At 44.0% G+C, this 15,702-nt stretch overlaps 1 protein-coding gene across 1 annotated transcript in view; it reads left to right on the forward strand.

Annotated features, from left to right (window-relative positions):
• Positions 1-2,547: 2,547 nt before the first annotated feature.
• LOC123257204 (putative uncharacterized protein DDB_G0291608) overlaps positions 2,548-15,702 on the forward strand; it is a 29,527-nt gene continuing 16,372 nt past the window's right edge. The window contains exons 1-4 of the mRNA XM_044715282.1: positions 2,548-2,831; positions 3,150-3,716; positions 11,857-12,171; positions 12,490-13,056. Of these exons, the coding sequence (XP_044571217.1) occupies positions 2,548-2,831; positions 3,150-3,716; positions 11,857-12,171; positions 12,490-13,056 (1,733 nt within the window). The remainder of the gene's footprint in view (positions 2,832-3,149; positions 3,717-11,856; positions 12,172-12,489; positions 13,057-15,702) is intronic.

The following is a 15,702-nucleotide window of genomic DNA, read 5'->3' on the forward strand; positions in this document are numbered from 1 at the left end:
AGCACTCGGATTTAAACCAAATAATTTTTTTTAAGTAAAACGATCAATTCTTTATAAAATACAAAAGTTTTTTTTTTTTTGGTTTGGTTTTTATATTTTTTTTATTTTTTTTTCAAAAACATAGCTGAAAACCTACATTATTTTTGGCTCAAGTGAATAGGTTTGACCAACAAAACTATTAAAAAAAATTATTCACAGCAATATTTCATGGTACTTGGTAACTTAAAGAATAAAAGACATTATTTCTGAATTATTTAATATTTGGTATGACCCCCCCTATTCTTAATTATTCCAAACATTCGATTTGATAAGGAATCGTAATATTTTTCAATTTCACTCAGTGAAATAGTTGCCCAGGCTTTTTTAATCGCTTCAACCAGGGTTGCCGAGTCTTGAAATTGTCTTCCCCCTTCATACACTCTCCTGGATAAAAGTCCCCAAATGTTCTCGATAATATTTATGTCTGGGGAGTATGGCGGCCACTCGAGCAAGTTCACATTCTGGTCCTTAATCCACTGTTTTGTAACCCGGGCTGTATGGATGGGGGCGTTGTCTTGTTGGTACGTCCATTGAATAGGTCCAAAAATTTCGGAAAACTGGGGAAAAGCCTTTTGGAGCACAGTCTTGTAGACATTTGCATTCATCTTTGATGAAACAAACTGCAGCTCGCAAGTTCCATAAAACGATATGGCTCCCCAAACCATTACGCCTCCTGTACAGGAGTGATGACGACTCAAAAAGCATTCCTCTTTTCGCATATCGTGAAAATAATAGTTGTAGCCATCCGGTCCGTCGAGATTGAACTTTTTTTCATCGGAGAAGACCACAGCCTTCCACTCCTTGTTCCATGTCATGTGATCCCGCGCAAATCGAAGTCGCGCTTCCTTCCGTGCATCATTGAGAGGAGGTTTTTTTTTTATTTTTAATCTCTTTAAGTGTTTAGCACTCCGAATAACTCGTTTTACCGTTGCCAAACTAGCATTTACACCGCATTCATCCCTGATTTTACTGGCAGACAGGTGGGAATTCGAAGCAGTTCGAAGGATTAATCGCCTCTCTGATGCCGTCGTAGCATATTTTTTTCCTCCTATCATTTTTTTCCCGTAATCGGCTTCATTACGAAGAAAATTGCTTACCACGTTTTGACTTCGACCAATCTTCTTTGCTATTTCATTATGTTTTAGGCCAGATTCAATATAGCCTTTAATTTGACCTTTTTCAAAATCGGTTAAAGATTTTCCGCGACCCATATTAAAAAAAAATTGTAGCAATTACTTTAGATTTAAGTAAACAAAAGAAATTATATGTTTTCAATCACGCAGTCAGTCACAAAGTGAAGTCAAAGTTGTCCAACCTAATCAGATGAGCCAAAAATAGAACACACATTTAGCGAATTTCACGATGAAAGCAAAATTCTGATTTACCGTTGCATACAACCCGTTAAATTTTTGTTTTCATATTATGAGAAAACAAATGAATGTTCAAAACAAAAAAGAAAGAATGCACAAATGCCATAGGAACAAAGAGAGAAATAAAAATAGAAGAAATAATTTTCAAACCTATTCAGTTGAGCGGCACTGTATATATTTGGCGCCAATTATTGCGCACCTGTGTGTGTGCCTTAACCGTTTATTCTGCAGCAACGGCATCATCACCAATTTTGGCGGCCAAGTACAGCCACGGCAAAGCATTTTGCACAAAATTAGTCAATTTTTGGCAATTTTGGCGCAATTGGAAGCGTCGCACAAAAGGAGAAGCAGGAGAACCGCTATTCTATTGGGCATTTAAACGGCAGCCTATCCGGAGAGAGGTCCCATTCCTGAGCTAAGAAAGGCGGAGCGAGGAAAACGAAAGATGGCAAAGAGAGGCTTAAATAAGGGTGAGTCAAAGATCATATCATTATGTAGTACTCCCCTCACAACTTCTCTCAGCTCTCTTAATAATGATGCTCTTACTAAAGAGAAAATTGCCAAAGAGAGCAACACTAAAGAGAGCTCTAATAGAAAGAGCACTACTAAAGAGAAGAGTAGGCTCCGCCTCTGTTCTTCCTCCTCCCCTTCTTCCGTCTCTCCCAATTCTAACGGATCTGATGCGCCTCCAATGCGTACTCTCAGAAGCTCTCTTAACAATCCTAAACGCAAGCATAGAAACACTTATGATTCGGTCACTATTAACGACACCAATTCTAATGCTACCTCGCGGCCGTCCTCTAGTAGTGACTCGGCACTCTCTCCCTATTCTAAAATGAAAAAGGTAGAGAAACGGAGAAAGAAAATCCTCATGGCTCTAATTAGATCGCGGGTTGAAAGGGCTAATGCAAAGAGATTACTCTCTGCCTCTGCTGCCCGTTTGATGAGCGACCCCAAGCGTCCCGTCCCTAATGATCCGGGACCAGCCAAGTCTCCTCTTCAACCCGGACCTTCTACTACTGCTCCTTTTATTTCTACTGAAGGGGTCCCCCCTCCCCCCTCTGCTAATATTCAAGCGCCTGTCTTCAAGTGCAATTTCGCACAAAGCTACAACAGGGATAGAAAGTTGAATCTGGAAATGCAGCAGCTACAGCAACTTCAACAACAGCATCAACACCAGCAACCGCAGCTACAACAACAAACACCTAGTGTAGCCAATAATACCATTGTTGACGACCCGATGACTGGTGTTGATGGCCCCGTTGGCAATATAGATGGCGCCAATGTCAATCCCATCTCTGTGCCAACTCTCAACGCCACTCCTACTGTACCGTCACCCTCCTCTGCTGTAGCCCGTCCTGTTGCCCCCGCCGTTTCCTTGGCCCTGGTTCCTTCCTCTACTTCGACCAATTCTACCAGCCAGTTAGCCCAATGCTACAAATGCCAAGGCTTTGGGCATTTCAAGTGGCAATGCAAGAACAACTTTTCTTGTATGAAATGCGCCGGCCCACACCCAACTCATGTTTGTAGAGGAAAGAGAATAGTCCCCGCCAAGTGCATCAACTGCAATGGGCCTCACATTAGCAGCTATAGAGGATGCCCCAAATACATGGAAATTAGGCAGCAGCTATTTGGGAGTCAGCCTTCCCACTCAGATGGCTCTTCTAGACGCTATCAGGGCAGATCTCAGAGGATTAGCAGTTCTCAGGCTTCTAATGCTAACTCAAGATCAACTCCTAGGACTAATGTTAGGCAGCAAAGTAAACAGCACCAGCGCCAGCAACGTCATCAATGGCAACACCAGCACCAGCATCATCAGCGTCAGTACAGACGTCAGCCAGGGCGACAGCAGCCCCCACAGAGGACAGGTAGCCTCAACTATTGGCAGCCACTGCAGACTTATGACAGGAACTCTAATGGCCAGGCCAACTCTAGAAGTAGTCAGAATCCCAGCCAGCAGCAACAGGAACAGCCTCAAAATAGGATTGTCAGGAATCCCTTTAGAAGAAATCAACCTAACAACTCCAATGCCTTTGGCTTAGCTAGCCGACCAAAAAACCCCGCTGAGGCTCACTTGTCCCGATTCCAGGCTAAACTTAGGGCCGAGCGAACCGGAAACTTGGCTTACGCTCGTCAGCAGCGCTCTCCTACTCAGGTCACTCCTAATGCTAATCGTGGCCAGAGCCAGAGCCTTAGCCAGCAGAAGGGCAATTATGTGGAAGTCCAAAACAGCCAGGTGAACAAAATTCAGCAGAATTATGCCCAGCTCCTGAAGCTGCACATTAGGACTCAGGCCAGACTAGATAAGTTAGAGAACTTATTTAATAAACTCTTTAATAAGCTGCTAACCTCTGCGGGCATTGCTACGGCTAGGGAAGCTTCGCCTGACGCCCCCCTTGGGAAACGCGTCAAGAGGACTCGCTCTCATGCAAAGGATCATAGCGACTCTATGATTGCAGCAGGATTCTTTTCTGGCTCCATCAATGATTCAATAACGGAGGCGCTATTTGCTGATGGCCCACTTTATGTTTAATCTGCAGCTTGCCCAAATTGCTATCCCCTCACTTAAGGCTGTTTTTGAAGGGGCTCTGGATACGCTACTCCCTAGTTGGCAGCCAGCTGCATTTATCCTTTTTCTTATTGGGCCGTATTTACTCCAAATATTACTAATCCTCCCGAAGTCCAACTCCTCCATTGTCCTCACTAATAACAGATATGCTTCCTTCCGAGCGACTTTTGGACGAATTTGGTGATCCCGATTTTCACTTGGTATGGTTGAAAACGTATGGGACACTATTTTCCACTGTGGACGTCCTCCAACACCTTTAGGATGATGCTGTGGACCAGAAAATGCCAATTGTTGAATTTTTGCCACGCCCCCTTAGCGCCACCATGGGCGTTTGTATTGGTCACATATGAAAAATCTCATGTGTTGGCCACTACTTCTTGGGTATGGCAAAAATTTTATGGAGCGCTGTTTTCCACCTCGGATGCTATTCAACACCTTCAGGAGGACCTTAAGGACTAGCCAACACCAATTATTGAATTTTTGCCACGCCCCCTTAGCGCCACCATGGGCGTATGTATTGGGCACATATGAAAAATCTCATGTGTTGCCCACTACTTCTTGGGTATGGCAAAAATTTTATGGAGCGCTGTTTTCCACCTCGGATACTATTCAACACCTTCAGGAGGACCTTAAGGACTAGCCAACACCAATTATGGAATTTTTGCCACGCCCCCTTAGCGCCACCATGGGCGTATGTATTGGTCACATATGAAAAATCTCATGTGTTGACCACTACTTCTTGGGTATGGCAAAAATTTTATGGAGCGCAGTTTTCCACCTCGGATGCTATTCAACACCTTCAGGAGGACCTTAAGGACTAGCCAACACCAATTATTGAATTTTTGCCACGCCCCCTTAGCGCCACCATGGGCGTACGTATTGGGCACATATGAAAAATCTCATGTGTTGACCACTACTTCTTGGGTATGGCAAAAATTTTATGGAGCGCTGTCTTCCACCTCGGATGCTATTCAACACCTTCAGGAGGTCCCTAAGGACCGGGAAACACCAACTCCGGAATTTTAGCCACGCCCCCTGAACGCCACCATGGGCGCACGCTTCGACCTCTTGTGAAAAATTTCACCTGACGGTCGAAATTTTGAAGGAACGCTGCCATTCAATCTGGAGGTCATTTAATACCAGCAGGATGTCACTTAGGACTGGATTGGACTAATTTCAGAATTTTAGCCACGCCCTCCTAGCGCCACCATGGGCGTATGTAATGGCCACACGTGAAAATTCACACTTGATGGTCATTTCCACTGGGTATGGCTGGAATGTTACGGGGCTCTATCATGCGTCCAGGATGACTACCATCGCCTGCAGGATGAACCTAAGGACCGGGAAACACCAACTCCGGAATTTTAGCCACGCCCCCTGAACGCCACCATGGGCGTTCGTTTTGACCTCTTGTGAAAAAATTTCACCTGTTGGACGAAATTTTTAAGGAGCACTGCTATTCACCCTGGATGACATCCAACACCAGCAGGATGATGCTTAGGACTGGATTGGACCAAATGCCGAATTTTGCCACGCCCCCTGCCTGCCATTATGGGCGATTGCATCAGGCTATTTATGGAATTTTTTTTCCATTTTATAGCCACTTCTGTGGGGCTCATCAGAAATCCTTTCCAGTCCCCCTCTGCTGACCTAATGCCACCCGTATCTCCTGTGATGATGCCATGGTCCTTTTTAAGGACTCACAAAAATTCTTTTGCCTGCCACTATACAGCCCATTTTGGGCTGCTCATTGAACAAACTGTGATATTGTGTATACACACATCCTTGACGACACCTAACATGGACGACAAGGCTAACTAATTCTAAGGATCTAAGGACTGACGAAGGTATTTACACTCTGGATGCCCCCTATTGGGGCAATTTTATATGATAATTTATTTCCTGACGACATCTCCAGCCATGGTGGATGCCCCCTAGTGGGTCATTATAATTATAATATTAATTTAGGGAAAATTATTCCCCCACCAAATGTTACATTTGTCGCCAGATCCTGGCGGCACTATCGTCTCGATTTTTGTCAACCTTGTCAGTTCTAGCCAATGTCTTTCCGTTAATTCAAAGGACTCATAATCACACACATAAGCAATTTCACACAATGAGCCTGAAATTATCCATGTCCAAGGAACCAGTAAATCTCAAGTCAATGAAATTTTTCTAATATTTTCTTTATTTAAATAACTGCCAATTGCCTAAAAATATCATCATATTTAAAATGCAAATATTCACATATATATTGAGCCAAAAAATTGTCCAAAATCTAACAAGCATGATAATTAAACCCTCTGAGTCAGTGAAATATTCCATTCATGTTAATAATTTGCCAATTGCCAAGTAAACAAATTCTCATTTGAATTTATTCTAAATAACTGGTAAAAACTGCTATATATTTATGTACATATGCACGTTCCGATTCCATTGTTCCCATAGCAAGTAAATGTTCGTACTTTATTTTATTCTGCCATGTATGATCAGTCTCTGTTTGTTGATGCGAGCGAACGCAACCATTTTTTCCACGTGCTTTCTATGTGTTAAATTAATGCCGATTGATGGCCAAAATCGTAAAACTTTTAATGTGAAATATTGGCCAACAGCCAAGGGCTGAAAACTAAAAGAAAAAATTGAATATTTGTGCAATTTCCCCAGTTAAAAACATATATCTAAAGTGCAATATTTTCTTTTCTAGGGGAATGAGAAGTAACCATAAACATCGGCTGTGCAATTTTATTATATTTATTTTATTTTATTTTATTCTGTGTCAAAGTGCAATTTTGGGATTTAATTTTGCCAATTAAATCCCACAATATATGTATGTCACACATACATACACATGCTGCTATTTATTTCCCCAATTAAAAACGTGATGGCCGGCTTAAGAGAGGATTTAAAGATCGGTGAGTTTAAGAACAAAACCTTTTTTACTCACACATATTGATTTAACGCATTGCATCAATGGGTTTTAAGGGAGGGAAATTGAAACACTGGGAAATACATACACACATAATTACCCAAGTCACAAACCATTAAGTATTCACATACTTGGGACTTTGTTGCTAGCATACACATGTTGCTGCCAAAGTTACGCACATATATGTTGCTGCAACAAAACTATTTCCCCTTCCCCCCCCCTGCCCTCAATTGCACACACTAAATATTATAAATTGCACACTATTTTACTAATTGCACGCCATTACCTAATATTGCACAATTATTAACACACACTAAACGAATCAACTGAGTCTAATATTTTATGATAACAAAAGGGAAATTAATTCAACATTGAAACACCTACTAATTATTAACATGCCCCGAAGCGATTTTTTATTCATTATTTTCCTCATTTTGTTATCATTCACTAATCAATAAAACATCTGACACATTTTTATGAATTTATGACCCGACTCTTTTTGTTTTATGAACCGATGAACGAACTCTTAAAACAACTTTTCCCAGCTCTCGTCTTGGCAAACCCAAGCTGGTGAACTTGACCAATATTATCCTGCCTTGGCCTGGCAAGCCATGGCAATTGAATTTTGATCCTGCAGTTTTTGAATATTATTGAAGAATACTAAATATTTTCTTGAATTCCAGATGTCCCTGCTTTCGGCCTGGCAAGCCGAAGCAAACAATTTATTTTGATCCTTTGGTGGTGGTTTTCTAGATTTATCCTGTTTAATAGTCTCTCTGCCTCTTGGTCTGGCAAACCAAAGCAGATGAGCTGTTCTTGTGAACGATAATGGATGAATTTGGCCAACGCTTGTGCTTGGCCAAAATCTGAATCTCAATATTTTTTGCTTATTGGGTCTGGCAAACCATAGCAAATTTATTCCTTTATCCTTAAGATTTTTCTAGAATAACCCAGTGCAATAATTTTCTGTTTACGGCCTGGCAAACCTAAACAGTTGATAGGATCCTGCAAAGTACAACTATTGAATTTGGCCAATATTTATTGGTCAAATTTGGAATCCTGAATTTATTTTTGTTTTTCTCCGGTCTGGCAAACCGAAATAATTTATTTATCGTGTGATGATTTTCCTGCTTTCTGGTCTGGCAAACCAAAAGCAGCTGTGCGAATTCTGCAGTAGCGTTATTTACACTAATTCCGATCAATGAAATGTCAAGTTTGAGTTCCAAGAAAATCTGCCAACCCCTTTATTCAGATTGCAGTATGAAACGAATCCTGGATATCCTTGCCTATGGACTGGCACTCCTAGGCAACAAGCCAGATGCTGCATTCTGTTATTTCACGCTTTTGGCCAACTAGTTTGGCCAAATCAGAATTCTTGCCGCCGCCTGTTCCTGCCCGAGATGGCCCTTTTTGGGCAAAACAAGATGAAAGAAGGAAGTCCTGTTGACAGTCAATCCTGGCTGTCTCCCGTCAACGAGCCAGTCCCAGCCGCAAGTATGCGGCCAAGTCTGGCCAAAAAATCATGGCCCAACGCAAATGAAGGATGTCCTGTTGACAGTCAATCCTGGCTGTCTCCCGTCAACGAGCCAGTCCCAGCCGCAAGTAGCGGCCAAGTCTGGCCAAAAAATCACGGCCCAATGCAAATGAAGGATGTCCTCTTGGCAGTCAATCCTGGCTGTCACCCGCCAATGAGCCAGTCTTAGCCGCAAGTAGCGGCTAATTCTGGCCATAAATCATGGCCTAATGCAAATGAAGGATGTCCTATTGGCAGTCAATCCTGGCTGTCACCTGCAAGTAGCGGCCATGTCCGGCCAAAAATCATGGCCCAATGCAAATGAAGGACGTCCTATTGGCAGTCAATCCTGGCTGTCTACCGCAAGCAGCGGCCAAGTCCGGGCCATAATTTGGGCCCAATGCAAATGAAGGATGTCCTGAGGGCGACCAATCCTGGCCGCCCATTACCAATGAGCCCGACTCAGCCCCCAATTGTGGCCATGTCGGGCCATCCAGGCGTCCTCCATCCTCTGATGTCTCGGCCTTGAGGGCATCCACCGATCAGGATGCTGAAGATGTTTTGCACTCGCCCTGGATTGGAGATGACCCCCCCCCTGCATGGATGAGGATGGCCTATTTGAAGGGCCCAACGCTGGACATCCTTCTCAATGGACTTTAAATAATTATTTTCATCTTGTTTGTCTTGCTAAAAGTCCTCCTCCAAATTCTTTTCTTGACCAATCTTTGTTTTTTATTTGTGTTCTCATCTCGTAAGAATCACACTGTTTTGTGATTCTTTTAATGTTAGACTTGACTCAAATCTTTTTGTTTTTTATTATTTTTGTTAATTTATGTTGTTTTTAGTTTCTTGTTTTCATTATAAGATTCATGTAAATCAACTTGACAATAATAATTAACGTAGTTCTTGTTAGGCTAATTGTCCTTGTCGGCCTGCTACAGCGGCAGCCACGGTGCAAAAATGTTGCTCAACAGAGTAATGGGACACCGTGGACTGCCGCGACAGCTGGCCGCCTTGGACCCAATTTGGAGGAGGCAGGGCATTAGGGACAACTAAATGTTAGGCTAACGAAGGGCATTTCTCTGCTGTCCTGTCATTGCGGAACGTACGCTAAGGAGTGTGCAGCTAATTGTGTTGTGACGTTTCGCAATGACAGGACCACTAGTTTAATGAATTTGCTAGAAATGTTTTACCCCGCTTTTTTTTACGTCTTCTTAGTGTTGTGACTCTATTTTTTTTTGCCCATGGTAAATTTTTTTTTTATAGAGCACAAAATGGACGAGCGGTGGTGCCAAATTACGAAGCGGAGAAGTGTCCTGTCTAGATGCATTAGTTAAGTTATGATAAGTATGCACTTGACAAATCCATGTTTCCATGTTTCCGTATCCTCAGGCCCGGTTGCTGCGTAGATATATACGGGCTGGTTAACCCATCTGTGAGTGAGTGTTCCTGGCAACTGCTTAAAAAAGACGACCTTAGGGATAATGTTTATATTTAAATTAGGGATAATATTTATATTTAAGTTGTTGAGCTTCTTGATTTTCCACTTTTCTATTTTGTCCAAATTGTCTGTTTCACATTCTTGACAAGGAAAATCCATTCACATTTATAACTATTCATCCCTCTGACCAACCCTAATTTTGCTCAGTGTAGCGTTTTCTGACCAATCTTGGTCCTCTTTACTCTCTCTCTTCAAGAGAGAGTCTCAGTCAGATCGTCGTGTTGTGTAGTTGGTCGAGTGCGGACGTGCCTTGCGCCCCACTCTCAGTCAGATTGACAGTCTCAGTCAGATCGTCGTGTTGATCAGTTGGTCGAGTGCGGACGTGCCTGCGCCCACTCCCAGTGTCAGCCCCAGTGCCAGTGTCAGTCTCAGTGTCAGATTTCGGTCGTGTCAGTTGGCCGGTCGAGGGCCAACTTCCCCACGCCCCCGCCCAGTCCCGGCCGGAGCAGCCGCCAGGAGCGCAAGATCACTAGCCTCCAGAGCCTGATTTTCCGCCCGTGCTAGAGCCGCACACGCGCGCAGCAGCCGCGCCGAGGAGCCAGCCAGTAGGCCAGCAGGCCAGCGAGCCGTAAGCTAGCAAGTACCGCCACAGCCAATTGTACACAGCAGCCATAAGAACATTGTACGAAACAGCCAATTACGTAAAGGAAACAAATAATAATTAGAACAAACAACTACAAAAAAAAAGAAAAAAGAGGTGTTTCTATTGACCTGAAATTGACCAAAAAATTGACCTAAATTGACCAAATATATACATGTAAAACCTACGAAACACGACATAAAAAAAAGCGAGACTCCTGACGACATATATATACACATAAAACGACACAAAAAAAAGGCACATTAAAAGACATATAAAAAGGCATATTTCACGACATATAAAAGGCAGATTAAATTACATATTAAACGACATATAAAAGGACATATAAAACGACATATAAAACGACACATATATATTTATATATATATTATTTAATTCCCGCCCAGCACATACACATACATATATATTTGGCGCCAATTATTGCGCACCTGTGTGTGTGCCTCATAACCGTTTATTCTGCAGCAACGGCATCATCACCAATTTTGGCGGCCAAGTACAGTCACGGCAAAGCATATTGCACAAAATTAGTCAATTTTTGGCAATTTTGGCGCAATTGGAAGCGTCGCACAAAAGGAGGAGCAGGAGAACCGCTATTCTATTGGGCATTTAAACGGCAGCCTATCTGGAGAGAGGTCCATTCCTGAGCTAAGAAAGGCGGAGCGAAGAAAACGGAAGATGGCAAAGAGAGGCTTAAATAAGGGTGAGTCTAAGATCATATCATTATGTAGTACTCCCCTCACAACTTCTCTCAGCTCTCTTAATAATGATGCTCTTACTAAAGAGAAAATTGCCAAAGAGAGCAACACTAAAGAGAGCTCTAATAGAAAGAGCACTACTAAAGAGAAGAGTAGGCTCCGCCTCTGTTCTTCCTCCTCCCCTTCTTCCGTCTCTCCCAATTCTAACGGATCTGATGCGCCCCCAACTCGTACTCTCAGAAGCTCTCTTAACAATCCTAAACGCAAGCATAGAAACACTTATGATTCGGTCACTATTAACGACACCAATTCTAATGCTACCTCGCGGCCGTCCTCTAGTAGTGACTCGGCACTCTCTCCCTATTCTAAAATGAAAAAGGTAGAGAAACGGAGAAAGAAAATCCTCATGGCCCTAATTAGATCGCGGGTTGAAAGGGCTAATGCAAAGAGATTACTCTCTGCCTCTGCTGCCCGTTTGATGAGCGACCCCAAGCGTCCCGTCCCTAATGATCCAGGACCAGCCAAGTCTCCTCTTCAACCCGGACCTTCTACTGCTGCTCCTTCTATTTCTACTGAAGGGGTCCCCCCTCCCCCCTCTGCTAATATTCAAGCGCCTGTCTTCAAGTGCAATTTCGCACAAAGCTACAACAGGGATAGAAAGTTTAATCTGGAAATGCAGCAGCTACAGCAACTTCAACAACAGCAACAACACCAGCAACCGCAGCTACAACAACAAACACCTAGTGTAGCCAATAATACCATTGTTGACGACCCGATGACTGGTGTTGATGGCCCCGTTGGCAATATAGATGGCGCCAATGTCAATCCCATCTCTGTGCCAACTCTCAACGCCACTCCTACTGTACCGTCACCCTCCTCTGCTGTAGCCCGTCCTGTTGCCCCCGCCGTTTCCTTGGCCATGGTTCCTTCCTCTACTTCGACCAATTCTACCAGCCAGTTAGCCCAATGCTACAAATGCCAAGGCTTTGGGCATTTCAAGTGGCAATGCAAGAACAACTTTTCTTGTATGAAATGCGCCGGCCCACATCCAACTCATGTTTGTAGAGGAAAGAGAATAGTCCCCGCCAAGTGCATCAACTGCAATGGGCCTCACATTAGCAGCTATAGAGGATGCCCCAAATACATGGAAATTAGGCAGCAGCTATTTGGGAGTCAGCCTTCCCATTCAGATGGCTCTTCTAGGCGCTTTCAGGGCAGATCTCAGAGGATTAGCAGTTCTCAGGCTTCTAATGCTAACTCAAGATCCACTCCTAGGACTAATGTTAGGCAGCAACGTAATCAGCACCAGCGCCAGCAACGTCATCAATGGCAACACCAGCACCAGCATCATCAGCGTCAGTACAGACGTCAGCCAGGGCGACATCAGCCCCCACAGAGGACAGGTAGCCTCAACTATTGGCAGCCGTTGCAGACTTATGACAGGAACTCTAATGGCCAGGCCAACTCTAGAAGTAGTCAGAACCCCAGCCAGCAGCAACAGGAACAGCCTCAAAATAGGATTGTCAGGAATCCCTTTAGAAGAAGTCAACCCAACAACTCCAATGCCTATGGCTCAGCTAGCCGAGCTAAAAACCCTGCTGAGGCTCACTTGACTCGATTCCAGGCTAAACTTAGGGCTGAGCGAACTGGAAACTTGGCTTACGTTCGTCAGCAGCGCTCTTCTACTCAGGTCACTCCTAATGCTAATCGTGGCCAGAGTCAGAGCCTTAGCCAGCAGAAGGGCAACTATGTGGAAGTCCAAAATAGCCAGGTGAACCAAATTCAGCAGAATTATGCCCAACTCCTGAAGCTGCACATTAGGACTCAGGCCAGACTAGATAAGTTAGAGAACTTATTTAATAAACTCTTTAATAAGCTGCTAACCTCTGCGGGCATTGCTTCGGCTAGGGAAGCTTCGCCTGACGTCCCCCTCGGGAATCGCGTCAAGAGGACTCGCTCTCATGCTAAGGATCATAGCGACTCTATGATTGCAGCAGGATTCTTCTCTGGCTCCATTAATGACTCAATAACGGAGGCGCTATTTGCTGATGGCCCACTTTATGTTTAATTTGCAGCTTGCCCAAATTTCTATCCCCTCACTTAAGGCTGTTTTTGAAGGGGCTCTGGATACGCTTCACCCTAGTTGGCAGCCAGCTGCATTTTATCCTTTTTCTTATTGGGCCGTATTTACTCCAAATATTACTAATCCTCCCGAAGTCCAACTCCTCTATTGTCCTCATTAATAACAGATTTGCTTCCTTCCGAGCGACTTTTGGACGAATTTGGTGATCCCGATTTTCACTTGGTATGGTTGAAAACGTATGGGACACTATTTTCCACTGTGGACGTCCTCCAACACCTTTAGGATGATGCTGTGGACCAGAAAATGCCAATTGTTGAATTCTTGCCACGCCCCCTTAGCGCCACCATGGGCGTTTGTATTGGTCACATATGAAAAATCTCATGTGTTGACCACTACTTCTTGGGTATGGCAAAAATTTTATGGAGCGCTGTTTTCCACCTCGGATGCTATTCAACACCGTCAGGAGGACCTTAAGGACTAGCCAACACCAATTATTGAATTTTTGCCACGCCCCCATAGCGCCACCATGGGCGTATGTATTGGGCACATATGAAAAATCTCATGTGTTGCCCACTACTTCTTGGGTATGGCAAAAATTTTATGGAGCGCTGTTTTCCACCTCGGATGCTATTCAACACCGTCAGGAGGACCTTAAGGACTAGCCAACACCAATTATTGAATTTTTGCCACGCCCCCTTAGCGCCACCATGGGCGTATGTATTGGGCACATATGAAAAATCTCATGTGTTGCCCACTACTTCTTGGGTATGGCAAAAATTTTATGGAGCGCTGTTTTCCACCTCGGATGCTATTCAACACCTTTAGGAGGTCCCTAAGGACCAGGATTCATCAACTCCTGAATTTTAGCCACGCCCCCTGAGCGCCACCATGGGCGTATGTTTCGACCTCTTGTGAAAGATTTCACCTGATGGTCGAAATTTTGAAGGAGCACTGACATTCAATCTGGATGTCATCCAATACCAGCAGGATGATGCTTAGGACTGGATTGGACCATTTGCAGAATTTTAGCCACGCCCTCCTAGCGCCACCATGGGCGCATGTAATGGCCACACGTGAAATTTCACATGTGATGGTCATTTCCATTGGGTATGGCTGGATTGTTACGGGGCTCTATCCTGCGCCCAGGATGTCTACCATCGCTTTCAGGATGAAGCTAAGGACTGGGAAACACCAACTCCGGAATTTTAGCCACGCCCCCTGAGCGCCACCATGGGCGTACGTTTTGACCTCTTGTGAAAAATTTCACCTGTTGGTCGAAATTTTTAAGGAGCACTGCTATTCACCCTGGATGACATCCAATACCAGCAGGATGATGCTTAGGACTGGATTGGACCATTTGCAGAATTTTAGCCACGCCCTCCTAGCGCCACCATGGGCGTATGTAATGGCCACACGTGAAAATTCACACTTGATGGTCACTTCCACTGGGTATGGCTGGAATGTTACGGGGCTCTATCATGCGTCCAGGATGACTACCATCGCCTGCAGGATGAAGCTAAGGACCGGGAAACACCAACTCTGGAATTTTAGCCACGCCCCCTTAGCGCCACCATGGGCGCACGTTTCGACCTCTGGAGAAAAATTTCACCTGTTGGTCGAAATTTTTAAGGAGCACTGCCATTCAAACTGGATGCCATCCAACACCACCAGGATGATGTTTAGGACTGGTTTGGACCATTTGCAGAATTTTGCCACGCCCCCTGACTGCCACTATGGGCGATTGCATCAGGCTATTTATGGAATTTTTCCATTTTATAGCCACTTCTGTGGGGCTCTTCTGAAATTTTTTCCAGTCTCCCTCTGCAGACCTAATGCCACTGTCTCTCCTGTGATGATGCCATGGTCCTTTTTAAGGACTCACAAAAATTCTTTTGCCTGCCACTATACAGCCCATTTTGGGCTGCTCATTGAACAAACTGTGATATTGTGTATACGTACATCCTTGACGACACCTAACATGGACGACAAGGCTAACTAACTCTAAGGATCTAAGGACTGACGAAGGTATTTACACCCTGGATGCCCCCTATTGGGGCAATTTTATACGATAATCTGTATCTTGACGACATCTCCTGCCATGGTGGATGCCCCCTAGTGGTTCATTATAATTATAATATTAATTTTAGGGAAAATTATTTCCCCCACCAAATGTCACATTTGTCGCCAGATCCTGGCGGCATTATCGTCTCGATTTTTGTCAACCTTGTCAGATCTAGCCAATGTCTTTCCGTTAATTCAAAGGACTCATAATCACACACATAAGCAATTCCACACAATGAGCCTGAAATTATCCATGTCCAAGGAACCAGTAAATCTCAAGTCAGGGAGATTTCTCAAATATTTTCTTTATTTAAATAATTGCCAATCGCCTAATAAATATCGTT

The sequence above is a fragment of the Drosophila ananassae genome, chromosome 3L (assembly GCF_017639315.1).
Source record: "Drosophila ananassae strain 14024-0371.13 chromosome 3L, ASM1763931v2, whole genome shotgun sequence".
Lineage (NCBI taxonomy): Eukaryota > Metazoa > Arthropoda > Insecta > Diptera > Drosophilidae > Drosophila > Drosophila ananassae.